The sequence below is a fragment of the Aythya ferina genome (assembly GCF_964211825.1).
Source record: "Aythya ferina genome assembly, chromosome: 18".
Lineage (NCBI taxonomy): Eukaryota > Metazoa > Chordata > Aves > Anseriformes > Anatidae > Aythya > Aythya ferina.
Genome location: NC_140317.1, coordinates 9221731 through 9247986, shown reverse-complemented (window position 1 = coordinate 9247986; position 26256 = coordinate 9221731). Strand labels below are relative to the sequence as shown.

The window sequence follows — 26256 nt, the reverse complement described above, 5'->3', positions numbered from 1 at the left end:
TGAAGGGAATGAATCACCAAGTTTGGAGTCAGACCTGAAGCTGGCTTTTGCCAGAAAGAGAAATTTGGTTCCGTTGCCTTGACTCAGACTGGTCTAACTTGAAGGGAACTGGGGTTTCTCCTGCAATGTCATAAAGATTTTGCTTAGCCCAAGGCTATACTGGAAACCTGATAGACATCTGAGGGCTGTACCAATACTCTGACATACACACACACACACGCGCATGAACAGGCTCTCACTATTTATTTGTTTTCCTCCCCTTCCCTTTCTCTTTTCAAGCCCCCTGCCATGCTTCAATAGGAATGGGCAGTGATCGAAGATAATGAGTTTTAATAAATAATGTTCCTTCCTTTGTTGTTCCGGCAGCTTGACCGTATTATACAACTCCAGAGGCTTTCTTTTTGTCAGTGCCCAATGTGGTGAGGACAGCATTTTGACTCCAACTGTGGCTGTAAATAGAGACCAGAAAGTTGGAGGGAGAGAAAAGAAACCTGGGCTGTTATGATTCCCATTTGAAAGCATAGCAGGTTCTCCCACAGTAAGAAAGTTGTTTTTCACAGAAACAAATTTCACTAAGTAGGGCAAAGCAGATTGTTTCAGTGATTAGATCATCAAAGACTAGGAATGAAAGGAAGTATTTGGAAAACATTAAGGTGATTGCTTCTCCTCAGTGAAATCAGTGTTGATTCTGTTTGGTGATTTTTTTATACTTTTTTTTTTTTTTTTAAACTACTAGCAGTGTTATCCTTTTACTAAGGATCTTGCTGTGTCAGACTGTTGTAAATATTCCAGCAGAAACTGAATCAAACCTTAAATGACAATCTGTGTAGAGCTTTTTCAGAGGGTAGCCTCAGTCACGGTGAGACCCTCTTGTACACTACTTAAAGTCAATTTTAAAATTGTGGTACTGGTGAATAAGTACAAATATTGGACTATAAATGATTGAATCCTTAATCATCTTAAAATTCTGTGTGCAGAGCCTTAGAACATCTGTGGGTAATATCCCTCTTGTTCTTGCAACTGCCGAGGACCAAATAAATATTCTTTCTCTTGCACTTAAGGACTAAAAGTTTTAAGTGAACAATGAGAGCATTCACAATGACACTGGGTTATGAAAGAACCGTGTAAGGGACATGCACTCATAGCAAGAAGTTTTAAGTCAACTGCATACTCAAATGAGTGGGAAAGGAAATATCTCTAGAGCAGATGGAACTGTTGTTATACAATGCAGTGCTTTTTCTTGTAGCTTCTTCTGAAAGCATTTGACATTGATTGCTTGTCAGAGAGAAGATACTAAAGAAAATGTATGTTCTCTGATCCGGGTTGACAATTTCTATGCTTACGACATGATCTGGCAAGAACCCCTGGAGGTAATTTAAAAGGATGTCATGTAGTCCCGATTCCAGAGGGTGTCTGCATGCAGTGAAGATGCATAAGCACTTTGAAGTTGACAGAATTTAATGAAAAGCTTGGAGATAAGCATTTTCTTAGGCACTTTACAGAGTATGTGCATACTTTTGTAAGATAATTCCTGCTAGCAGCTACTTCACAGTATTCAACTGTAGGGGAAGAAAGGAATTGCCAAAAGAAGCTGAAACAGACAGTGTGTCTATGTGTGTTGTGGGTGGAAATACAATAATAACAACCATTTACTGTGTTTCTTTTTCCCTTTAGGGCCATGTAAATGAAAGGTTCAGGTTTGCCACATTTTACATCTACTTTGCTTTGATAATCATTGAGTTGATTCTTTCATGTTTTAAAGAAAAGCCTCCATTTTTTTCCCCTGTTAATACAGACCCTGTAAGTATTTTTATTTGCATTACTTATACTTTACAGACTATATAGTGTTTTGAGAGTCCTAGTGAAAATACTTGTAACTGAAAAAAGCTTTGGATTGTCATTGAGATTCCAGCTGTACTTGGTGACCCCCTTAAGAAGCAATAGGTATGGAGAGTACTAGTAATGCGTAATGGAAAAAGGCTTCAAATCCCATTGTTAATGACCGAAACCTGTGTGGTGAAAACAACTCTCCTACTTGCTGCTTCATAAATTTCGTTTATGACAACTAAAGTGTAGTATTAATTATTCCAGGGGTGATTTTTATGAAGATGGTTTTCTACCTGCTTAACATTCATTTAGCTGAAGTCTCTCAGGGTTGACCCAATAAACCAGTTTTATATGTGTTGAGAATAGATATGGAAAAACATTAACAGAAGGTATCAGTGGTGTCACAGGTTAAATTTCTTCTCCATTTCATAAAATGGTCTCTATAATTAGATTTATTCTTGAGCCAGACTGAGAGAGAAACTGAGTTCATTTCCTGAATGAAAATTTCAGAAACTGTAGAATGACGTTTCCCTTTATGTAAGTGTGATTTAAAGGCAATATATTAAGCAATTTTTGAAAGGAGTTCTGCATGACATGGGAAATGAAATAAATCAATTTTTATGTCCTTTTAGGACATAGGTACATACGTGTAATATACCATATAATAGAGCAAAACTGATCAAAGTGAGCTGTTGTCTTGTTGAAGTAATAGTATATATCTTGATTTTTTTTTTTTCCCCTATAACTTTACCATAGAATCCATCTCCAGAGTTAACTTCAGGCTTTCTCTCAAGATTGACGTTTTGGTGGTTTACAAGGTGAGCCTCTCTTTTCAACGTGTTGGACAGCTGACAGCCCTAAACTCTATTTATGATACGTGTTGTACAGAGTTACCAACATGGAGGTTTTTGTCCCTGCAAGTAATTGATGTTGGATGCTCTTTCATTCACAGCATTGTCAGCGCTCTTACCATTTACATGTTTACAAACCACTTTTAGAGTGCTCATACTTCCCAAACTTCTTTTCTGAAAAGTATGGTAACAATTTTGACATGCCTAATAGGATACGCAGTCTGGTTGTGCTTACCACATGCTGGAGTGTGACCTGAAAGAAGTTGTAAGACTGTGTTGCACTTGCAGGTGATAGGGGCAACTTTTCACCCAGCTGAGATGCATTTTGTTTCCTGTTCAGGTTCATGGGTGAATGCTTTTTAATGAGGACATTTCCTGTGCAAGAGGAAGCTGGGTTATATATACAAATGATTATTACCAACTGATGATACTGCTGTAATATGGGATGATATTAAAGATCCAGACATTAGATTGTTTTCTTTTACTCCATGATAAAGAAGTGGCATAGTTACCAGAGGTCATGTTAAGACTTGTTTTTTTCCAAAGTAGTTGAGAGTGTTGAGATCTTCTCTCTTCCATCCATGTAGCTTTATTGTCCTGGCAACAGCCCTGTAAAATTCATTTTAGAGTGAGATCTTTCTAAATTTCTAGAGTTCTGAATTTTCAGCTTTCCTGTAGAGATTTATGGCAACTAGATGTTTCTATCCCTTGGCAAAATTTCACTTACAGTTGTAGTTTTCATTTATTTGGAGAGAGTAATCTGATTTTCCTTTAATTTATGTGAGCTTTACTTTTGCATTTTGTTCACTTCTGACAGTTAATTCAGATAGATTCCGTTATTTTTACTTCTAAATCTTCAGTATTTTTATTTAACACCACAGTTTCATTCAAAGGCTTTCGAATGTTGGCTTTTGTTGTATTTTATTGAAAATACCACTTTAGGAAAAATGTACATGTAATGAAAACTGTGTTGTATCCTCTCCTTAAGTGCAAGCATAGAGATGAGGAAAGGGAAATGAAGGCATAATTATCACTTTTCTTCTGTGGAGATGTATCTTCTTGCTTTTGTTAGCTAACTAGTCCTAGAGTTGTTGCTAGGAGTTGCTTTTTTTTTTTTTTTTTTCCAAACTGAGTTGGACTGTTTTTCTCCATATATGCAGCATGGCAATTCTTGGTTACAAAAGACCCCTTGAAGATAAGGATTTGTGGTCACTGAATGAAGAAGATACTTCAAAAAGTATTGTACAACAACTAAGTAAAGAATGGGACAAGGAAAAAGCAGAGTGTAAACAGTAAGTATACGAACAGTTCTGCGAATGGGGATTGATCTGAGTCACTTCAACATTAATAAGCTGTTCATCCCTGGAAGTGAGCCAAGTAAACGTGGCACTTGTCTCTTATTCCATCTGTTCCTCATTAATATTAACAGTCAAATTGGCTTATTTTAATATGTCTAGGCAGAGGCAAGCAAGAGCCCTCTGGGGCTTCTGTACCACCTACACACTTTTTTAACGAGGTGCTTAAAATCTGCATGGGCAGGTAGTGTCATTTGCCATGTGGTGAAGGGCTGAAGATGTATAAGCAGAAGGGGATGAGTTGGTTGGATAGAAGAAAATTAATAACTTTCATTATTGAGCTGGTAGATGTCTAACCCTATAATTGCATCCCTCCTAGTCATGTTAGAACACAACTTCTGGGCACCATAAAACAAAAGGAATTCTTGATTATCGCCATCGTGAGGGTTTGGCCTGACATTAATTTTAGCCTGAAGGCTCTCGGCAGTAAATAATTCTTCACTTCCTACCAATAAAAGTATGAAACTATCCCAACAAGTGAAGTGTATTGTGTATATAGGGAGAGGAATAGCCTACTTTAAGAGTTGAGACCCTGTTCTTGTTGCCTCAGAAGTTATCAGCAGAATTCCCATGATCTCTGATGGAAATGGAATGAGGGTCAGAATTACTTGCATATAGTTGCATCCATGCTGGAGAGGATATCCTTTTTATTGCATGTTCTGTCCCAGTGTAATCTTAAGAAGTTACCTATTGTGTAACTGTATTTCCTTCTCTGTTCCTAACTCCTTGGTTAGTGTCCAAAACGTCTCCAAACAAATAGATGTGCTAATAGTGTGTTTCAAATGAAAAATGTCAATAAGGAGGATGCCTGGCCTTCCATTTCCTTTCATTGTGGAGATTTCTTCTCCATATGGAAGCTTTCCTCTGTTATTTTCTGTGCATATCCTTGCCAAATTGGAAAGACCCTTTTATGTGATAATATTAGGAAAGTCATAAGCTTTTTGGCAAGGCTAAATATGATGTGGAGAGTTCCACTTCACAGCTAAAATTTGAAAGATTTCCAGCACTAACACCAGCAGCTTGTCCCCTAGTGCTGTGTGTGTGTGTGTTGTGGTTTTACTTTGGTTGGTTGGTTGGTTGATTTGGTTTTTTGTTCACTTAATGTCTCTACTTTTACGGTGTGGAATAACGTGCATTGTCTGGGTTCTGGTCTCTTGCTGCCCAGACATGAATCTTAGTCCCCCAGGCTTTCATATAATAAGAGCACAGCCATTTTACAGAAGTGCCTGGGGTCCAGGAAAACTTTTGCTGGAAAAACAGAAACTGTGTCTGGGGTTTTGTTATGGGGTTCATTGCGTTTTGGAAATCATTCATACAAACTGGGGCCAGTTGGCAATGAATTCAGCCTTAAATTCTGGCTTATACTAAGCTCAGGTAAAATTCTGTGGAGACTACGTTAATGAGCCTGAGGTGGAGAAAAGAGCAAAAACAAAGCAAATCCCTGTACTCTGGATTGCTGTTTCAAGTAACTCTGAAAGCTGGGTGGCTCTGTTTATTCTCCATTTATAAGTAGGCATTCTTAATTACTTCATGTCAAATAACATCATTGGTAGTTGCTTGGAAGCCATTGGAAAGGCTTTTCTTTTTTTTTTAAACTCTGCTGATTAGATCTGCTCTGGGTAAGGTTTTATGATATTAAAATGCCGTTTCAGTTCCGCATGTGTAGAAAGTGTCATGGAAAATATTTGCAGTGTACATAGTAATGACTTCTTTCTAAAAAATTAATCAGTTGCAATTCTGGCATAGCTAAAGCTTCAGACTTATTTCATTGTAATGATTATCATATTCCTATTTTACCTAAACCTACAAAACTCCTTTTGCATATTGTTTCACAGCTCTTTTAAAGCACCCTTGTGAATTACTGTTAAATAATTGCTAATAATTGATTCTCTACTAATGAGTTACAGAATAGATCAGTTTGGATTTAAGTCGGATCACTGTGGATTCAAATCATTATTATAGATAATAATAACAACAACAATAATAAAGCATACTAGTAGTCTTTTTGCTTTTGCTCATTTGACTGTATGGCTGAAGTCTCTGCTTACTTTACTGGTAAGTGCATTGCTGCTTCTGAGAAAGCTGGAGCTGTGCTGGAAGGATGAGAGCGCACTGGAACCTATTTCACCTCACTTTTTAGTTAGCTTCTGATTTTAGAGGCTTTGCTTATGTAGATGAATTGAAGATATAGTGCCTTGTCGTTACCACTGAGAAAGCTATGTGCTTCCCATGAGATAATCAGCATTTATTATCTGCCCAGCTGTAAATAATGGAAGCCAAGCACATGCTTTTTGCTTGGAGAAAAAACTGGGTGTGACGAGTCCCACACACTGCTGAAATCCTGGCCTCACCTAGCTACCCGTAGTAAACACTAGATGTGTTTTTTCTCCCTTTGGGATTTTTGCTGCAAGAGATCTATTTCATTGCTGTTAGCTCACTGTAATAAACATTTTTAATAGCACAAAGCCATGGGCAAGTAGTCCTGTTTCTCCTTCAATGCGTTGTAACAGCCTGGTTGTCAGAAAATAAAGCTTTACTCGTAAACTCTCCAGGTTTGATCTGGAAGAACAAAGACTACACTGTTTATTCTCGTCTGAAACAAAACAAAGCGATAAAACAAAAAATGTTGTCTGGTTTAGGTTCCCCTACCGCACCCTCAAACTGTACTGCAAAGAAATTGGGATTTGCACATGCCTTCATTTGAAAGGATGTGAACAAGTTTCTACCTGCGGGCTGTTAGCCACAGCGATCATTCTGAACTCTCGTAGGCTGTTGGAATTACCAGCCTCTGTAGCCAGCCAGCTCCAAAAAAATCTGCATGCTCTTTATGAAGAATCATAAATCCCACCTCACTTGCAAGTTATTTTTCAAATGCCTTTTTTCTCAACACTAGGGTCTCTCTTCCATCTGTCCTTTCTTATAAGGCTTATGTGTCCCTGACTCACATTTCCTTTCCTCTGCTCCACCTGGATTTGGGATTTAAACTTCCTGGCTGACGTTCATGGAATTATTCTTTAGGTCCCGTAGCCCTCAAGACTCCACAGCAATTTGGGACATGTTGATAGAAAAGCTGCCAGGCTGCTCTTTGAGGAGGAGGTAATTTTTCAGAGCACCCAATCTGTATTGATAGGCTACAGAAGTCAGGCACCTAAACCCAAGAGGTTCCGCTGTTAAACTTGCCCAGAGCCCTGGAGAGCAGCACAAACTTTTGGGGTGAATTTTTCCTTAGTCATTCTCAAAGATCTTTGCAGAAGATCCTGCTTTCATTGGCTTATTTTGCATTTGGAGAGAGTTAACAGAGTTTTAACTGCTTGATTTGTCATTTGAGTAAACTTTAGGCAGCTAAATCCAGAGTTTCTCTTCTGGAAGGAACTTGGTCATCTGTGTCCCAGATCTCAGAGATAGCTCAGCTTTGGAGGTTTTTGTTTTGCACTATGGTTTGTACTCTGTTGAAAAAGTCCCGGGAACGCAAAACTCTGAAGTGGGCTGTGCCTGCTTCCTCTCGCAGCTTGGCATGAGGTTCAGTGCCTGTCTCCAGAGGGACTCAGACTTCTCAGAAAGCAGCTGTGCTACCAGATAAAGGTAAAGGTTTAGTGCAGCTGGTGACAGAATAAAGAATAGTCTCAGAAGGACTAGGTGAGGGTGCCTATTCGTGGCATGTAAATACCAGCTGTTAGAGGATCCTTTTAGAAGAAACTGGAGATTCGAGGTCAATTTAGTTGTCTGCCAAAGGAAGTCAGCCATTCATCTCCTACTCCTTTGGGCCTCATTCTCATCCCCAAGTGATTGGCTTTCTGGCTTGTGGGGTACACCTCATCCTTTTGAGGGGTGTTATGCAGAAAAATAAAGGAAATCAAGACTCATCACACAAGAGGGGCCTATCCCTGAATGTGTCCAGATCTTGCCAGAAGTCCTGCTGTAGCAGAGCAAAGAAAGGAGCTAGGTTTTTGGATGCCACTGCAGTACTGTACACATAGGGCAATGACGTTCTCATCATCAGTTGTCACTAATTGATTGATGTGTTCCCCTAGGAAAGAAGATGTGACATATAGGAAGAAATCTAACCACATGCTGAATCATGTTGGTGATGGTCCAGATGAGGCAGAAGTTCTGATTAGAGACAAGAAGCACAACAGAAAGCCTTCCTTCCTCAAAGCTTTGTTGAGGACCTTCGGACCATACTTCTTAATCGGCTCCTTCTTCAAGCTGATACAAGACTTACTTTCTTTCGTCAACCCTCAGCTCTTAAGGTTGGTTTACTGTGTGAGTAGTTTCTATGTGCAATTTCTATGGAGGCTTGGCTTTGGCAAGCAATATTTATTTTTGAAATGCATAACTAGTTTCCCTCACAGTGCTGCATGTGTAAGTTTCCCCACCTTCCCCCTGAAATGCCCTGAGACAGGAGTTCTTTATTGTGGACTAGGCTGCAAATTGGACAAGCTTCTTTGAAATGAAAGATTCATAAATCACCCATCACCAATAGACAGCTTTGGATTACAAATTACCTGTTGTGCTGTGCAACAGTCCAAAGTAATTTCTTCCCAGTTCTAAAAGATTATTTGTGAAATCAATGCAGAGCACTTCTTGCTGGATCCAGTAGTCTCTGTATATCTGATACCCATATGGGCTGTTGGTGGTGGCAGCTGTAGTGTGACAATACAAATAAAGTGTGATGCTCAAGTACGTGGTGCTTTGGCAGTGCTGCTATCATCTGGGATAGATTTTGGAGACTTTAGATGAGTTTGTGCATTCTTAACAGTATGTAGTGATGAGAATGTGCAGTAAATTTCTAAGCAACAGAAAATAATGGTTTAAAAAAAAAAAAAAAAAAGAGGAACAAAAAAGCAAGAGCTTGACAAAACTGGTATGTCCTCAAATTCTTCCTGAATGGGGAACATCCCTATTTTCCATCTTCGGGGACACTGGTCATTCAGATCCATAAGGCTATCTGCACAATCCCCACATTTTTCTCTCTGTTAGTATTATTCCTGAGGTGAGAATGTCGCCAGATAATCATTAACTAACAAAAACATATTGAAGCATTTCAGAGAATGGCGGTTGCTTTCTATCAAACCATCGCTTCTTGTTTCCAAACCTATGGGAAGGCACGTGGTCCTGTTAATGCATGAAGGGTTTGGATGGGGGCCATAGGTGAATGTGGGGAAAGGGAGAAAGGAAGGCTCTGTTTCTATACAAATGTCTTAAAATAATGTGGAACTGTGTTCAGAGACAGTGTTGTTTTGTGGGTGGTTTGTGACATACCCAGACACTTGCCGAAAAAAGGGTCCAGCCCAATATGGTGACATTAATAGCTTGCAGTCTGTCTTCTTCCAGTGTCCCTAGTGAAGAGGAGGCAGCTGGCTTCCTGCTGGGAACACATTAACTATAGTCTATTCTGGGAATTTCTGAAAATTGCATAAATTCCTGGATATGTTGTCAGTGATATCTCAAGGCATATGATGGGGAATTTCTGCTCAAGTCTAAACTCCTGCAATCTTGGAAAATGCAATTCTAGTGGCAAAAGAAAATGAAAAAGCCATGGTTGTCTGGCAAGTTACACATAAATTAGTTTTCTGTTTCTAAAAAGATTGCTGAATCTTGAGGAAGAGTTTTTTCTTCTGAAGCTGTCCACTTAAGGCATGAATGAATGGTGTTATGCAAAAGGAAGATCTCAGATCTGAAGCTGAAGCAACCTCATGCTTCTAAAGCAAGGCTTTGGGCCTCCCTAGTAGTTTCCAAGTGTTATTTCCCCCCTGCTGGTTATCTGAATCAGGGACCCAAATCTGTTCCTCTCTTATTTTGAAAATTCAATTCTCTGGTCAGTAGTCTGGAGTCAGAAATGTGATTTTTGAGAATTCTGGACGTTGCAATACGTTGTTCTGCTTGTTTGTTATATGACAGTTGTTTTGGTCTTGCAGGGAGAGCACCTATCTGCAGTAAGAAATGGTTATTAATGAAAGATAACCAGTTTAGTGGTACTACAGTTTTACCAAAAAAGTGAGAGTAGAGAACTTCCTGTGCATCCATCCTGAAGGATTTCTTTTAATCTAGCTTTTTTTTTTTTTTTTTTTTTTTTGTGGGAAAGCACCCCAGGCAGAGGTGCTTGGGCTGCTGGAAGAGTATTTGGGTAGGAGGGTGGGAAGCTGGTTTTGCCTGCTTTACTGCAGTGTCCTACGATGTTGTATTGTTCACCTCTTGCCCTGTGCAGCTGCTTGGCAAAGCCCAGACACGGAGCTGTGTGTTTGAACACCAGATTGCAGGGGAAATCTAGACTTTCTCGTCATATTTCATTTTCTACGGGCTTACTTACAAATGGACTTTCTCACTGGCAAAGCTCAGGTTTTGCTGTTGTATCTTTGCAGTGTTGTTTGGCTGAAGTCATAACTCAGCTTGCATCCTGGAGAGCTGTTTACTTTTTGTGGCTAGAGAGAGGATGTGGCAGGATGCCATAGCTGAGGGAAGCTATGTTATGTCCCATTAAACTTGCTGTATGTTTTCTTTTTTTTTCCTTTTCCTTCCCTAATGTTCTGAAAAACAGTGTATTAATCAGCTTCATTAAGAACAAAGATGCCCCAGCCTGGTGGGGATTTTTGATTGCAGCTTTGATGTTTACCTGCGCTGTGCTGCAGACTCTCATACTTCACCAGCATTTCCAGTACTGCTTTGTTACTGGGCTGAGGCTGAGAACTGGGATCACTGGAGTGATATACAGAAAGGTAAGACTGGAAGCATTTCATGGGCCAAAGCACCAACACAAGCAAACCATGTTATGAAGTCTTTTTCTTTGGAGATTAAGAATTAATGTATGTGAGAATAATTTTATTCTTGTTGGTGAATCAAATTCATGGGGAGTATTGTGTTTTCTTAATTCTTGAGGATTTCTTTTCCATCTTTCTTCATATGTGTCAAGATTGTGAATCCAAAGAATCTCTCTTATTTCTCAGTCCTTAGTTATCACAAACTCAGCAAAGCGCTCATCTACTGTTGGAGAAATTGTCAACTTGATGTCAGTGGATGCCCAACGCTTCATGGATCTGGTGACTTTCCTGAATATGTTGTGGTCTGCACCACTCCAGATATTTCTAGCTTTGTATTTCCTCTGGCAGGTACAGACATTGTCACATTTCTTCAGATTTTTTTTTTTTTAAATGACGTACAAGTATAAAGATTTTTGATCCTTTGACCTACCGCTGCTTTTTTATAAGCTTATTTTTCTGCCTGGTTTTGGTAAAATAACTTTCAGTGGTGTACAAGATCGATTAGTTTCGTAGTTGTTTTGTTCAGCTGACAGGCAAGATAACACATCTGAAGCCAAAGGTAGCCTTTATATTTCCTTTGTCCCTAGGATGCTTCAATAGGTGCAGTTTTGGACTCATCACTGTATTCCCAGTAGTAGATACAAATGAGAACTTGAGGGGAGTGCTTAAAAAACAATCGTACAACCATATTATGCCATAACAAGAAGTTTTGCGTGAGTCAGCATGAAACAAATCTCACCCGGAATAAACATATTTTTTTCCATTGCTTCAGTGAAGTTTCTTGTTTATTCCGTGTTTCGTTAGAGCACTGATTTCCTCTTTAAAATGTTTCTTTGCGGTTAATCTGTGTAAAGCAGGAGCACCAATGTAACTATACTGATTTATTCTCAAGAGCCATAAAGCTGCAGTAGGTTTATGAGTTACTGCTCTGCTGGTAAGCAGTGTAGTTAGCGGTTTGTGTGTGCTCTTATCCATATTGAGGGCACTGGGTTAATTCAGTAATTACAGTTCCCTAGGTCAGGGAGAAGTCAGTAGAAAAAATCCCTTCTCTGTAGCTTATTTGTTCATTTCTAGATTTGCTCAATAGCTCTGTGTCTGTGTTAGCTCAGACTTTTTTCCCCTCCCACTGGGAACCACTTACCAGGTAAATCACAAAGCACTCTGCTGTCACCAATACTGGTGTAATGGTAACTCTGGATGGATGTTGTCTTATTTTTCTGTCTCCTCGTTGTTGTGTGGATTCAGAATACTTCACCAGGAGGAGTTCAGCTGCCTATGCAGAATGCTCACCAGTGAGGCAAAGCATTTCTGTTTCTGTAACCTGCTGTTGTTTTAATGCTCGCCATAGGGGATAGCAGCACTTGGGTACAACAACAACTTACCTTTTTTTCTTTCAATCAAGGCTTTAGGGCCTTCTGTGCTGGCAGGAGTTGCTGTGATGGTTTTACTTATCCCATTGAACTCTGCAATAGCAATAAAAACCAGAGCATTCCAGGTAAGGTACCAGCAGAGAAGGTGGTATTATCTAGATTTCTAACTGTGCTATGAGAAGTGAAGGCATCAGCAGTGTCTTGGCCATTTCTGAGATGCCATTCACACTACTTGACTTAAAAGTAAGATTGTGCTGATAAGTTTAATAACTGTATCCTCTCAGATGGTAGTTTTTCCATAGTGAATCAAATGCTATTCAAAGGTGTGGCATTGAGTCATTGACTCATGCTGCTGCAACAGCTTCTGGCATTAGCAAGGAGTTTTTATCTCCGTATCCCCTTCATCTGGCAGCTTCTAGGAACATCTAGGGAAAGGGCAAATGTAATTCTTTGAGCTATGAATGACTTTTTAGAGATGGAAAAAGAAATGTGGCAACTTGTTTCTTGTATTAATGGCCAGTGTTGACTTTCATCACTACTGAGCTGGGGCTAAATTTGAATTATTATCTTGAGGTAAAAATATCTTCTATTCCTTTTTTTCCCCTACACTTAGTCTCTAGTCAAGAAAGGTTGAAAAAACAATATAATAGTGCCCTCTGGCTTTGTGCTACAAAACTCTCATAAGTAGTTTGTGCTGTGTAGCTTATCAGTAGCTGTCTGAAAGGTTTAAAAGAGAAATCAAGCTACTGATGTAAAGAGGGTAAGAGCTGGAAAACAAGTATAAATGATAATATTTAAACACAACCTTAGTAACATGTTTAAACACAACCTTAGTAACAGAGTGGCATTATTACATGCCTTAAACAGACATCCAGACGTTCCATTGAATCTCTTTGGTGCTAACAAGTTAATAGTAGCATTCCTTTTTTTCCCTTGCCCACAATAAGGTGCTTGGAGATGCATAACTAGGTGTGTGTGAACACAATTTTTCATTTTGTCTATACTGCTGAGCAGGGATTTGGTTTATGTGAAGTAGCTGAATGAAGCACTGTGTTCTAGTGTATAGAAGAAAAATAAACTAGGAGTAACCACAAATTTCAAGGGATCCCATGAGAAATAAAACTATGTATATCAGGAACAAAATCCGAAGAAATCAAAGGAAGTAGGGTAGTATTCTATGAAACACCTGAATCTTTCGTAAGGGTGGTTTTGAAAATGTAACTCCTAACACTGAAGATGACTAGAAGGCTTTCATACTCATCTTTTCAACAATTTTCTTGGATTCCTGGTTTCTTTGGAAGTACAGACTTGCACAGTGAGTTTACTGATAATGGTCTGGCTTTCTTTAATCTCCTTCTGCATCCTCTTTAGAAATAGCCCAAGGACCATCGCAGCTATGAGACAACATGTTTAAAGCTCTCATCTAGTCATTCCTGTGACACACTGTCTCCTGTGTTTACCAATAACCTAGGTAGAACAAATGCGGTATAAAGATTCTCGCATTAAATTAATGAATGAGATTCTGGGTGGCATAAAGGTGCTGAAGCTGTACGCTTGGGAGCCATCATTTTCAGAAAAAGTGTTGGAGATACGAAGGAATGAGCTGCGAGTTCTGAAAAAATCTGCCTATCTCAATTCCTTGTCCACCTTTGCATGGATCAGCGCTCCATTCCTGGTAAGTTGAATTTGCATGATTTTTTTTAAATTGTACAAGCATATCGTTGAAGGATATGTGAAGTTCGTAAATAGGCCCTCTACTTGCCAACTGTAAGTTGGAATGATATATAAATACCTTTCAAAAAAAAAATTATTCATGTGCTTTGAAGCAAGGTTTCTATTTATCTAGAGCCCATTTGTTAATCAGTATCAAAGTATTTATTGGTAAAGCCTGCCAGTGGAAGCTGAGAATAGCTGTCTCAGGAGAATTTCCAACCACTTCAAAGTATTTCCCACAACAAATTGAAACTAGAATTTGAAACATCTGAGATACCTGTGTATAAGAGTCCTCGCCAAAAAGCTTTGAGTCGGTCGAGTCAGCGTCTTACACTTTCATTTCTGCCTTTCCTTTTACAGTGCTCTGTTTTAGTGGGAGAAGGAGCTGTTAAATTATGCTACTACCTTAGAAAAAAAGTCTTAATGTAAAAATATAAAGCCTGAATGTCACGTTGTCAATTCTGAAATGATTTTTTTCCTCATTTTTCTTTATTTTGCACCACGATCCCTTTTGCATTAAGAGTTTTGGTTTGCATGCATAAAAACATTCAGATAAGTGCTTTGTCAAAAATGTTCTTAGCCAACAGTTCTCAAGATCAAAGGCCCAACCCTGTAAAAACGTTCTAAATGGCCTCCAGATCATGCCTCTTTCATGTTTCCTTCAAGTTGGGTTCAGTGCACATTCCTCTGCCTGCTCACTGCTGGTGTACTGCACAGGGAGGTACCTTTGCAATGCATGGTCCCTGCCATACAGCGAACCAGCAAATAACTTGGCTGTTACTGCCTTTCTTATTGATCAGTAAATTTTGTTTGCTTAGCCTGCAGTTTACAATGGGTAAATTTGATTAGGTGGAGCTGGAAATGAAGCCAAACCACAGCTAGATAAACGCTTTTCTGAATTTACCAGGGTTCTGTAGTTCACCAACTAAAGCTCCTAGTTCACCTAAACGTTAGCCATTAGTAATCTGACGGTTACTTCGTTCTGCATGCCTTTTTTTGTTGATAACAAATATCAACTTACTCATGTGACAAGCATGTTGAAAAGGTCAAATATGGAGAATTTTCCTGATATTGTTGTTGATACATTTATTTCTAATATGCTCCATGCTTGACTACTTTTTAAAATGTCAAAATGTTACACACATCTCGCAGTAAACTCACCTTCTGGCTTTCAGGTAGCATTGACAACATTTGCTGTATATGTCTCAGTGGATGAGAATAATATCCTGGACGCAGAAAAGGCTTTTGTCTCCCTCTCCTTGTTTAATATCCTGAAGTTTCCCCTCAATATGCTTCCACAGGTCATTAGCAACATTGCACAGGTAAGGAAGGTCTGCTGCATAAGTTCTTTCAGACACAAAGAACACCAGATATCTCTGATTTCTGGAAAGCAGAGCTGCCACGTATCTGCCTGTTAGCTAGCTTTCTTTCCAATATGCTTTCATTAGTGCTGCCATGTATCAGAAAGCTAGACATCTGAGTAAGCTTGTGTGCGTGGCATTTCACATATGTAAATTTTGCTTCACTCAGATGAATGTAGCTTCGTCTAATAAAGTTCACAGTTAAAAACATGAATTTCAGCATAAGACTGCTTGCAGGGAAAGAATGAGTCACTGCTCAGGAAGCCCATGGGGTGGCTTAAGCCATTCTGCATGCTTATCTTTTCTGTAGTAAGAGCATTAAGTCCCCATTAAAAGAATGACAAAATAATGCTGCTTTCTCTTCTTAGACAAGTGTTTCCCTAAAGAGAATTCAGCAGTTCCTGAGTCATGATGAGCTTGATCCAAATTGTGTGGAAACAAAAGTGATTGCACCAGGTAAAGATATCAGTATTTTTTTAAACTATGTTAATACAACAAGCATCTTGTGTTTGTTTTGGACTGGCTGAGTTAGCAAAAAAACAAAAAGCAAATGACAACAATATTATTTATTTTTTTAATTTCTTCTCTAAAGAATGTGTGTTTTATCATTTACTCTATATGGAAATTACAAAAGCTTCTGGCTCTATCTTTGAGCTTTGCACTGCATTTGTTGGGCCTGAGTTTGCATCTGCAATCTAATGGTTGCTAATGCCACTGAATAATGAAGTGCATCCACTGACTGGGGTCAACAAGACCTTCTCACACCTTTCACACTGCGCAAATGGTCAGAAATATTATAAACAGGAGTTCTGTTTTATTCTATTGCAAGCACAATATCCTAAAAGAATGAGCAAACCATTGGAAAGCTGTGTTTTCTCCTGTAATGGACTTTGGTGATACTACGGTTTGAAACCTCTCTTGTGTGTGATGCGGTGGAGGAGGAGGAAGAGGAGGAGGGATGGCTGTGTAGCTGTCACGTGCTTATTGTTATACACCGCTCCAACAGGAGGTGAAGAAAGCCTGCAGATCTGTGACTTGTTATTGTGGCAAGCAAAAAGCTGTGCAGAGGCAAATTTAATCTGAATCATCAAAGTCAACAGCATGCTGTTGGTCTCCTACTGACTTGAAAGTGGTTTCTCAAGTACAGTTGTGCTAATGATTGCACACAGATTCTGAGAACTGCTCTGAGCAGCAAATGTTGGGACCAGCCTCACCTGGACAGAGTGAAGCAGGACTTTTCTGCTCATAGGTCTGTAAGCTCACTGTCTATAGCTTAAGCTGCAACCAGTTATTTTCACTCTGATGAACATTCCCATCTCGTGACCCAGTTGCAATCACTAGACTGTGCTTTCCATACCAATAGAAAAGGGAACTGCAATGTACATGAAACCTGTAAAGATTCCTTTGTGTGCAAGTCTCTCAGTCACGCTATTCCGTGTAACAGTTTTCCTGCCTTCTCTGTTGCATTTTTGTCATGCAGGCTATACCATCTGTGTTAAAAACGCAACGTTCAGCTGGGGAAAGGACCTTAAGCCGTCTTTGAAAGAGTAAGATTTCTTTATGCAACTGCAATACATCTACTTGCTTCCCTTTTTTCTGGCTTTTGGAAGGTCAGTTTGAAAAACATCTGCTAATATCTGCAGGCTTTTTTCTGGGAGAGGTTGTTACCACGTGCCCCGTAGTGCATCTCGTCTGACTTTAAAACGCCTAGCTAATATTCACACCTCACAGTATTCAGGCATTACAGAACAGTGCTGTAAAGCTTTAACTCCGCAGCAACCAGCCTAGACTAGTTATCTATTAAAGGACAGAAAGGCTAGGTAAATTTCTTAAATACTTTTTTTGTTGTTGTTTTTTTAACTGAAGCAGTAGACAAATTAAATTGATCTGATTGCTTATGAAGGCAGTTCTGATGTCTGGGTTTGGGTTTAATTCTGGCTCATGGGCATGTGAACAGTAGTCTCTTCTTTTAAGGTTCTTGTAGCAGGCTCATCCCTGTGGCTATACATATGCCATTTCCAGGCTATGGAGGTGTACGTTTCACTCTTTTGCCTATTTGTATGAATACAAACAAAATTTGCCTGGAAGCACATACGTCCCTGTGTTATGCTTTGTTGCCAGATCAAAATCACAGAAACTTGATAAGTATTCATAGACTTCTTAGTCTGAGCAGCTCGTGATGCTGTGCTGAGTTTATTACATTAACAGGCTGTTCATGGATAACCTGCCAGCAAGAGGCTTAGAGCTCAAAGGAGCTGCTTTGGTTCAGGCAACCAAATCTACAGTCAGGCTGACTTCAGTGTTCTGGGTTTTGTATCAGAAAGAACCATGCATCTCCAGCACAAATTGCTAGCTACCTGGGCCTAAAAATTAATTGGTGACTTCCTAAAAATAGCAGTAAGGCAAACCTCAGCCAGAGGGAAAGAATAATGGGAAGAAGGAAAAACAAAAACAAAACAACAAAAAACCACATTGCTTTTGAAATTTCTTGCTTTCATGTTTTTAAAAACAAACAAACAAAGCATTCTTGCTGTGTGCAAAATATCAACTACCTCCTGGGGAAGAATCTGCAAAAGCATTAAAGCCTTAGTTCTGCATCACGATCTTTGCAAACAGAAGTTCTGGTCGATTTCATTAGTGAAAGACACTGAAGGCGAAGAGACTGTGTCCATCAGTCATTTCCACATCACCTTCAGAACTGGGACCTAAAGCAGTACCTTTTAGGACATCATGGGGAAAACAGTAAAGGATTTTTTTTTTACTGGGAAAGATTAATTTGTCTTTTGTAATTGTGAACCCTGTTTATTAGCACTGGGAATATTTTAGTAAAATGGTTAGGACATTTTTAGGTGTGATGTATTCACTCACTGCTTCAGCACAGTTGCTCCTGGTTTTTAAAATCAAACCCAAAAGATTTCTGGAAGATTGCTTTCAAAAGGCTTATTAGCCCTGTTTGATTTGCTGATGGACTGATGTGACACAGCAAAGGGTCTTAGAAGGCTTGTTACCAATCCCACTGATTTACAACCAACAAAACAGATTAATGTTAGGTTTCCGTTTACTCCTGCAGTTCTGCTTACAGTTGACTGTAGATGAGAAAGGGAGGAGAAAACCTGTGACCAAGCTATGCTTACTATACCCTGTCAGGCTGATTTGTCACTGTATATTTCAGGCCATTTAAAGACCTCTAATGTCTTTAGTAAACTAATATTTAATTAATTTCCAGCCTGTTTCCTCCACAGTATAAATCTGTTGGTCCCCAGTGGTGCTTTGGTTGCTGTTGTTGGCCATGTTGGCTGTGGGAAATCTTCTCTGGTGTCTGCGCTCCTGGGTGAAATGGAAAAGCTGGAAGGAGAAGTGGCTGTGAAGGTTGGTATTGTTTCTAATGCCATTTAACAGTGGTACAGACATGTGGTTCTTATGCCTACCGTTGCTTGCAGTGCACATCAGGCTGGAGAAGACATTGTTTGCTCCTATGTCAGCTTGTCTGTGTGTTTATTTGGGTTTTGTCCACATCTGTTTACTTGTGTTTTACATGAAATGACTTTCTTGATTCCATCAACTGTAGATCAGCAATTAGTACACATATGTACAGTTTGGTTATGTATCAAACAGGATCTATATATGTGTGCTGAAGATCTTAATCAGAGTTGTAAGCTTGAATTGATGCTTATAATAAACTGGAGTTGCCTTTCTCCTATCTTGTTCTAGGGTTCTGTCGCTTATGTGCCTCAACAAGCCTGGATCCAGAATGCCACACTGAAAGATAATATTTTGTTTGGCCAAGCTCCTAATGAACAAAAATACCAAAATGTCCTGGAGGCCTGTGCTTTAAAAACTGACCTGGAAGTGCTGCCAGGAGGAGATCAGACTGAGATAGGAGAGAAGGTAATTTTCTTCAAGTCAGACCTGCTTGATGATTCCTCTTCTGTCAAGCTAAAGAGAACACTGTAAAGTCAGCACCTGGTTTGATCTTTACGACAGCATCCCTATTACAATCAGTGCTGAAACATGCAGGCAGTTCTCTGGGAGTTAGTTGGACTTAAACGTGTTCCCAACTTTGAGTGTTTGTACTGCATCACATAATTGCACACCGAGCCCTGGTGGATCAGAGCATTTCCATTTGTAGTCCAACTGTAAGCGTGCATCTGGCCAGAATACTTGAGGTCCTTCCTATTCCCATATGGATAAAAAGGGAGGAAACATATGGTGTGCTTCAAGTAAAAGAAGTAATATGATCATCCCTTAACGTCTCATTTTAACAAGAAACTTTTACGTCAGTGATTGCCAACAAAGCTTTCTTTCATAGACCACTAAATCTGAGATGGATTTCATGAAGTTGGGTGGATAGATGGATTTGTATGTAAGATAAGAGACGTGGAAGACATTCCAGGTGCTGCAGCCCTGCTTTGAGTGTTTTCATTTTATGTCCTTGTTGACAGTCTTCCTTTTCATTGTTTTGAGTTTTAACAGCTCCCTTTAGGAGCTTATTAAGTGAGAGGCTTATTCTGTCTGCAGATTGCTGGGTGAGTGGAAGTTTGGCAGCGAACAGATTTAGAGGCGTTCTGTTCTTTTCCCTGGCTCTGAGTGCGTTATTCTCTTCAGCATCTCGTGTTTCATTTAGCATCCATGTGTCTGGTGGTGTATGAGCCATAAAAAGTCATAGCTGTTGTTTGAACTGAGTGGTGTGATATATTTTGCTCTCTCCTTCCCTTCAGGGCATCAACCTCTCTGGTGGCCAGAGGCAGCGAGTGAGCCTTGCTCGTGCAGTGTTCAGTAACTCGGACATTTACCTGTTAGATGACCCTCTTTCTGCTGTGGACTCGCATGTTGCAAAGCACATCTTTGACAAAGTTATTGGTCCAGATGGGGTACTTAAAGGAAAAGTAAGCTGACATTTAGATTCTCTTACAAATGCACATAAGCTCTGAAACACTAATGGGTAACGGGAAAGTTGTTTCACCACCGAGGCTTTAGTGCTGAATCATTCCTGAATTTCTGTGTTTAATTGGCAGTGCAGACACCTTTTCTCCACAGCACAGATTCTGTGGTGAGCTGCTATTTAGGTATGTGCAAAAGTGATGGGATCTAGTCAGAACATGTAGAGGCAAAAACCTGTTCTGTCTTTTTAAAAACCCAACTATTTGAAATGTCCAAAATCAAGACATTTGTAGGAACTTGTAGAGGTTGTCAGCTTAGTATTGCTTGTTACTCAGAGGTGGCACAGTGAGGAAGTTGCAACAGCTTACTAATTTTACAGAAATCTTTGGCAGTATGCAGCCAAATTACAGCCTCTCTGCTTCCCCTTCTACTCCTGTTACAATCTTCTCAGACTGTCTCAGTGCTTAAAAGGGAAAGAGGGCAAAGAAACTTAGCACGTGGGAAAGAGGGGAGTGATGACTCAGTTGTTTTACTTCCCTTTGTGGTTATATCAGCATGTAGTAGGAAGCATAGTAAGTTCATGTAGATTTTTCGAAGCTAATTTGACTAACAAGGGCAGTGTATTTCTCTTGGCATTTCACCTTAAGATGATAATTCACTCCCTGTCTCAAAAATGCAGTATTATTTGACTTGTTGGGTAGCATTAATGCACTGCAGCATTTAATCTCAACGACAACTTAGAGATGTGTGTTTTGTTTTGTTTTTTTTCCTCTTTTTCCCTATCCAGACCCGTATTTTGGTGACCCATGGCATTGGTTTCCTGCCTCAGGTAGACCATATAATTGTCCTGGTAGATGGCAAAATCTCTGAAATGGGATCTTACCAAGACCTTCTGAAACAAAACAAGGCTTTTGCAGAATTCCTTCGAAATTATGCACTTGATGAAGGCATCGAAGAGGATGAACTAACAAGTACAGTACTGCTTTTTCTTAAAATATGTCTTTCTGTGTCAACCAGATGACAGGTACTTTCTCTGTATACTGTCCACTGCTCCTTCTTGACATCCTGGCTTTTGTCTTTCCTTTCTGCACTTCTATAAGAAATGCTGTCTTTGGCCAGTTCTGTTTTATTGATAAATGTTTTCCCAAATAAATTTAGTTCAACAATTTCATTTGGTTTGTCCTAGAAAAAATGATTCTTGTGTTTGAAATTATTTTAAAGTTGAGAATTTCTTTTACAATTGACAAGGTTGAGCTCATCAGGAAAATGGAATAGGAAAGAACAAACTGGGGTCTGCTATTACAAGGGCTACACAGAATTTGGTATTTTTCCTTTGTTTTCATGTTGTGTGGTGTGTGTTTTTTTTTTCACACAAGTTAAATGATATTTTAATCTTGGGTTACCTTTAAGGTTGTTTTTATGCTGATGAAATATTGCAAGATTAAAGCATTTTGGTAAATGTTTCCTTTGTGTGGCAGTGTTCTCACACTCTTTGATTGCAGCACTGTGCTCTAGGCAGACATGCAGAAAGGAACATGCATGGCATCTTTTAGCAATAGCAGAGGCTTTCAGTAGGTCCTGACATGAGACCCCATCCCAAGATCATGCCTAGAGCATGTTCTATATGTAAATTTAGCTAGAACTAACTATAACACTATCACTTAGCATTTTGGATGCACTAAGGCAATGAGATGTAAATGCATTTGGTCACCAATCTGCCTCACAAGACCTCTGCAATTTAGTAAAGTGATGCACCGAAAGGATGTGACTACTGCCATTGGGGGTGATTAATGATGGGATTATGTACTGTGATTTTCCTGCTATGCTATTGATTTTCGTTACCCTTGCTTTGCCTGGCCACTTGTTTCTCTGCTTTCTGTTTTACTCAGCAGAAACTCTGAGATGCAATCTTGTCTTGCAGTGGTGGAAGAGGAAGAGGTCCTGCTAGCTGAAGACACCCTCAGCATCCACACCGATCTGGCAGATAACGAACCTGTGACGAACGAGGCCCGCAAACAGTTCCTTAGGTAAACATGAAGTCCTCTTGTGTTTGTAATCTGTATCTGGGGTAAAACACATCTGAAAGATGTTAATCAAATACTGTCTCTCAGTCTGCGACTTCGTTTCCTTTTAGAAATAAATTGTTTTAGAGTCCTTTTGAAAGTAAATGTGAAAGAACACGCAAAGATCAAACACCTGTTCCTGCAATCTTCTTTTTAATCCAAATTGAACCAACTTCTTAAAGCAACTTTTTAATAACCATACCCTTGGAACACTCTCCAGTTACTGTTGATGTGAAAACAGAAACTCGGGGGTTAGCTTTGAAAAGCCTGTTTTGCAATGAGGACTCTAATGCCCTGTATCAAAGTGTCCAGCCCTTGATACAGCCTTTGTTAGGAGCTATAGTTCTGGCATTACTGAACATCACTGTACATGCATGAGGATCCTACATACACCCATATCTGCAAGTGAGGCTGGCATGGGAACAGAGCAAAAGAGCTGGGATGAAGTCCAGTCTGCTGCATCCCATTCTTGCTTTAGCACAGCCACAATATGCCCTCTTTCTCCTAATGACTCTATTGTTTTGACTAGGCAACTTAGTGTAATATCTTCTGAGGGAGGAGAATGTCCCAACAAAATGTCAACGAAACGGAGAGTCTGTGAAAAGAAGCCAGCTGAGCCTCCTCTGCCAAGAAAAAATCCTAACGAGAAGCTTATTCAGGCAGAAACCACTGAAACGGGAACGGTATAGTGTGATTTTCCCCCTTCCTTTTTCTTCATTTTTTCCTGCTTGAAAAAATATCTTTTTTACTTTTACATTTGATCCAGTTCTGTTAAATGCATCGTATAAATTATGACAGCACGTTTTAGGAATTAATCTGGTGGCCACTGATCCTTCAAATTTGGGCTTTTGGCAGGGAGTTCTGCACCTGGCAAAGGCTGTGTAGTTAGGAAGGGATTCTTTTCTTTCCAGCTCCTGCCACAGTCACCTGATACTGCATAGCACTGCACTCTGTCAGCTCTGTCTTTGCGTTGCAGAGCTTTCAGCACTGTTGGTCTTTAAACTGTTTGGCTGCTGTGCAAGTCCAGCTGCAGCACTGGGTATTTGATGACCTGCAGCAGTGGGTTCTACGAGCCAGCTGCATGCCAGTGGATCTGTTCTGTCTAAACGATACCTGCCACACCATCCTTAAGAGCAGTTTATGCTCATGGGTACAAAATGGGCTGCACTCTCCGCGAGCAGGGCCAGCGAGTAAAACAGGAATAGAGAAAAAAGAGAGGAAAAGGGAAAAAGAGAAGATAGGAATAAAGACATAAAATCCAGGGACAGGAAGGAGTGGATGAAAAAGGAACAGGGTGATCTTGTCAAAGAAAACCCCTTCCTGCCACTTCAGAAGGTGTCCTACCACTCGGCATGTCCTGTTTACTGTCTGATGTACGTGCTTCGTAGCACAGACATTTGACTGTTTCTGTGGATTATTTTAGCTGTTAAAGTCCCTAATCAGCAACACTTGTTCTCTAAATTGTTTTTCCTTATGCCTTTTTTAGAGATTGTTGTGTCCTGAGTCTCTGTCTTTTTGCCTATCTGCTTTTTTTTTCTTTTTTTTTTTTTTTTGCATTACCTTAAAACTTATTGTGAAGACACCTGAATGGAGGCCTAAAATAGGACCTGAATAGGCCCTTTAAGTAGTCCTGAGCTGGATATGCCTGACAAGTTGCTTTTGCCTGAAAGTCTTGGTTGCTGTTCTTGTTACCCATCCTTTGCAGCTATTTGATCAACCTCTTCCCAGCCCTGTCTGGCAGTCTTAAAAAATAAAACCCCACAAAACTAATACAGTTCATCAAAATGGAGGAAAAGAATATTTCAGATAAGTTTCTGACTTGTTTAGGAAGTTACCCCCCTGACATGGAGACCCTCTGCAGTCTGTTAGATTTTGGGCAGTTTTGAACTCAGCAGTTTCTCTGCTGAAGGATTCTTTTTTCTGTCTGTACTTCTGAGTCAGTAAGTTGTACAAACCAGCTTTGGTGTGATTTTTTGCAGGTAAAGCTAACAGTGTTCTGGCAATACGTGAAGGCTGTCAGCCCTGTCATCTCTTTAGCTATATGCTTCCTATACTGCTGTCAAAATGCTGCTTCGATTGGGGCCAATGTGTGGCTCAGTGACTGGACCAACGAGCCAGTGATAAACGGGACTCAGCACAACACATCCATGCGAATTGGAGTCTATGCTGCCTTGGGCCTCTTGCAAGGTAAGACCAGATAAAAATCATGATGTCTTAGTACTTATCAAAGAGGAATTAGATGGGAAAGCCATTGTACTAGTTGCTGGTGGCCCAAAATTGCCAGCAATATCTTATCCTAAGCAAGGGAAGTAAAGAAACCTAGAACCAGAAAGTCTGAGCTCGGTCCCCCCCTTGTGATTGTGCTGTGAAGCCTTTGGAGGGGTTTCCATGGGTGACATGGAAGTCTGGGAGAGAAAAGTTGGAGTGAGACTGTGAAAACTCAGGTGCAGAAAAGACAGAGGTTGGGGTGAAGTTGTAGCATTAGGTCTTCATGGAGGCTTGCAGAGGGAAGATGGTTATGCATCTGTCTTCTGTGGACAGCACGGTGAAATCCATGGGGCATATTCGTGTCTGTAAGGCAGCAGTGACCACAATGCCACGGTGCTGATGTGCATGGTAAGAGGGAGGTGGACTTGGAATATGTAATAACGCAAAGAGGCTTCTAGCACAACAGAAGCTGCTTGAGAGTCAAAGAGCTACAAATCAAGTACATCATGCTCGCTGGTTAACACATCTCTTCACTTGGAAGGCCTCATAGTGTTCGTCTCCTCTTTCACCCTGGCGATGGGAGGCATTAATGCAGCCCGGACGCTTCACACGGCTCTGCTGGAGAACAAACTTCACACACCCCAGTCCTTCTATGACACCACTCCAACCGGCCGAATCATCAACCGCTTTTCAAAGGACATCTATGTCATTGATGAAGTCATCCCACCGACCATCTTGATGTTCCTTGGAACATTTTTCACCTCTTTATCGACAATGATTGTGATTATAGCAAGTACTCCGCTCTTTGCCGTGGTTATAGTTCCACTTGCAATTCTGTACTTCTTTGTTCAGGTAACTAGAAAAATATCTCACTACCATTGTAAGGGCTATTACTGCATTATTATTATTATTATTTTTTAATTTATTTATTTTTAAGAAAAATCTAGGGTAAAATTGCAGTATCTGAAGTAACTATGTTTATGTAGGCAAAACATTATTTACTTCTCTCAATAAAGGAGGTGTCTCCTGTGGGACATTGTCATAAAATGGCATAACTTTTTTTGCTTTTAAGTAATAACAAGCAAGCCTACTGTTAGAGATAGAACTGCAGTGCATTTTAATATATTGAACTGTGCATGTATTTGACATACTGACAAGTTGTTAAGGTGGAGAGGAGTTAAATGCTGAAAATAGAATCAATTTTATTGACTTCTGAGCAAAAATGAAGCATATGTTAGTATGTAAATAGAGACCTGATAATGGAGGTACAAATTCATGGTCATTTTCGTGGAAAATGAGGCTCCTACAAATGCATTCATTTTGTTAGGCTATGTTACCTAAAAGTAAAGTGACATAGATAAATTCATCTTACAGTATATAGAAATGGCAGTCATCCAAAACTCTATTTTGGAATGAAACAAAGATAACTTGACTTGAAATACTTCATAATTATAGGGAATACTTTTAAGGGTTTAAGTGCATCATTAAAAATCTCTTTTAAATCCTTAACCTAATAATCCCCTAACCTAATAATCATTTAGCTGATAATTAAAAGAGTAAGTATTTCATGTACCCTTCAACTTTCTCCAAAAAATGGCAGCGATTCTATGTAGCTACCTCCCGTCAGCTGAAGCGTCTGGAGTCTGTGAGCAGATCTCCCATCTACTCACACTTCTCAGAAACAATATCAGGAGCCAGCGTCATCAGAGCCTACAGGAGACAGAAATCCTTTGTAGACATCAGCGATCTGAAGGTGGATGAAAATCAGAAGAGTTACTATCCTGGCATTGTATCAAACAGGTATAGAGGAATATAACTTCTTGTTTCTGCTTAGTTCTTTGTGTTTGCACAACAGGTCCAAGCAAGCAT

General features: G+C 39.8%; 1 protein-coding gene across 2 annotated transcripts in view; it reads left to right on the top strand.

Annotated features, from left to right (window-relative positions):
• The window catches only part of ABCC3 (ATP binding cassette subfamily C member 3), a 48323-nt gene that overhangs the window by 15962 nt on the left and 6105 nt on the right, over positions 1 to 26256 (top strand). For both annotated transcript variants that reach the window (XR_014684601.1, XM_084492246.1), the window contains exons 5-24: positions 1675 to 1800; positions 2584 to 2645; positions 3839 to 3970; positions 8065 to 8283; positions 10572 to 10749; positions 10978 to 11139; positions 12194 to 12286; positions 13633 to 13836; positions 15050 to 15196; positions 15604 to 15691; positions 16716 to 16782; positions 18478 to 18604; positions 18947 to 19123; positions 19954 to 20121; positions 20904 to 21087; positions 22038 to 22143; positions 22709 to 22862; positions 24159 to 24366; positions 24929 to 25239; positions 25988 to 26187. Coding sequence is in view for 1 of the 2 variants with exons in the window: in XM_084492246.1 (XP_084348372.1) it covers positions 1675 to 1800; positions 2584 to 2645; positions 3839 to 3970; positions 8065 to 8283; positions 10572 to 10749; positions 10978 to 11139; positions 12194 to 12286; positions 13633 to 13836; positions 15050 to 15196; positions 15604 to 15691; positions 16716 to 16782; positions 18478 to 18604; positions 18947 to 19123; positions 19954 to 20121; positions 20904 to 21087; positions 22038 to 22143; positions 22709 to 22862; positions 24159 to 24366; positions 24929 to 25239; positions 25988 to 26187 (3113 nt within the window). In the remaining variant the exon portion in view is untranslated. The remainder of the gene's footprint in view (positions 1 to 1674; positions 1801 to 2583; positions 2646 to 3838; positions 3971 to 8064; positions 8284 to 10571; positions 10750 to 10977; positions 11140 to 12193; positions 12287 to 13632; positions 13837 to 15049; positions 15197 to 15603; positions 15692 to 16715; positions 16783 to 18477; positions 18605 to 18946; positions 19124 to 19953; positions 20122 to 20903; positions 21088 to 22037; positions 22144 to 22708; positions 22863 to 24158; positions 24367 to 24928; positions 25240 to 25987; positions 26188 to 26256) is intronic.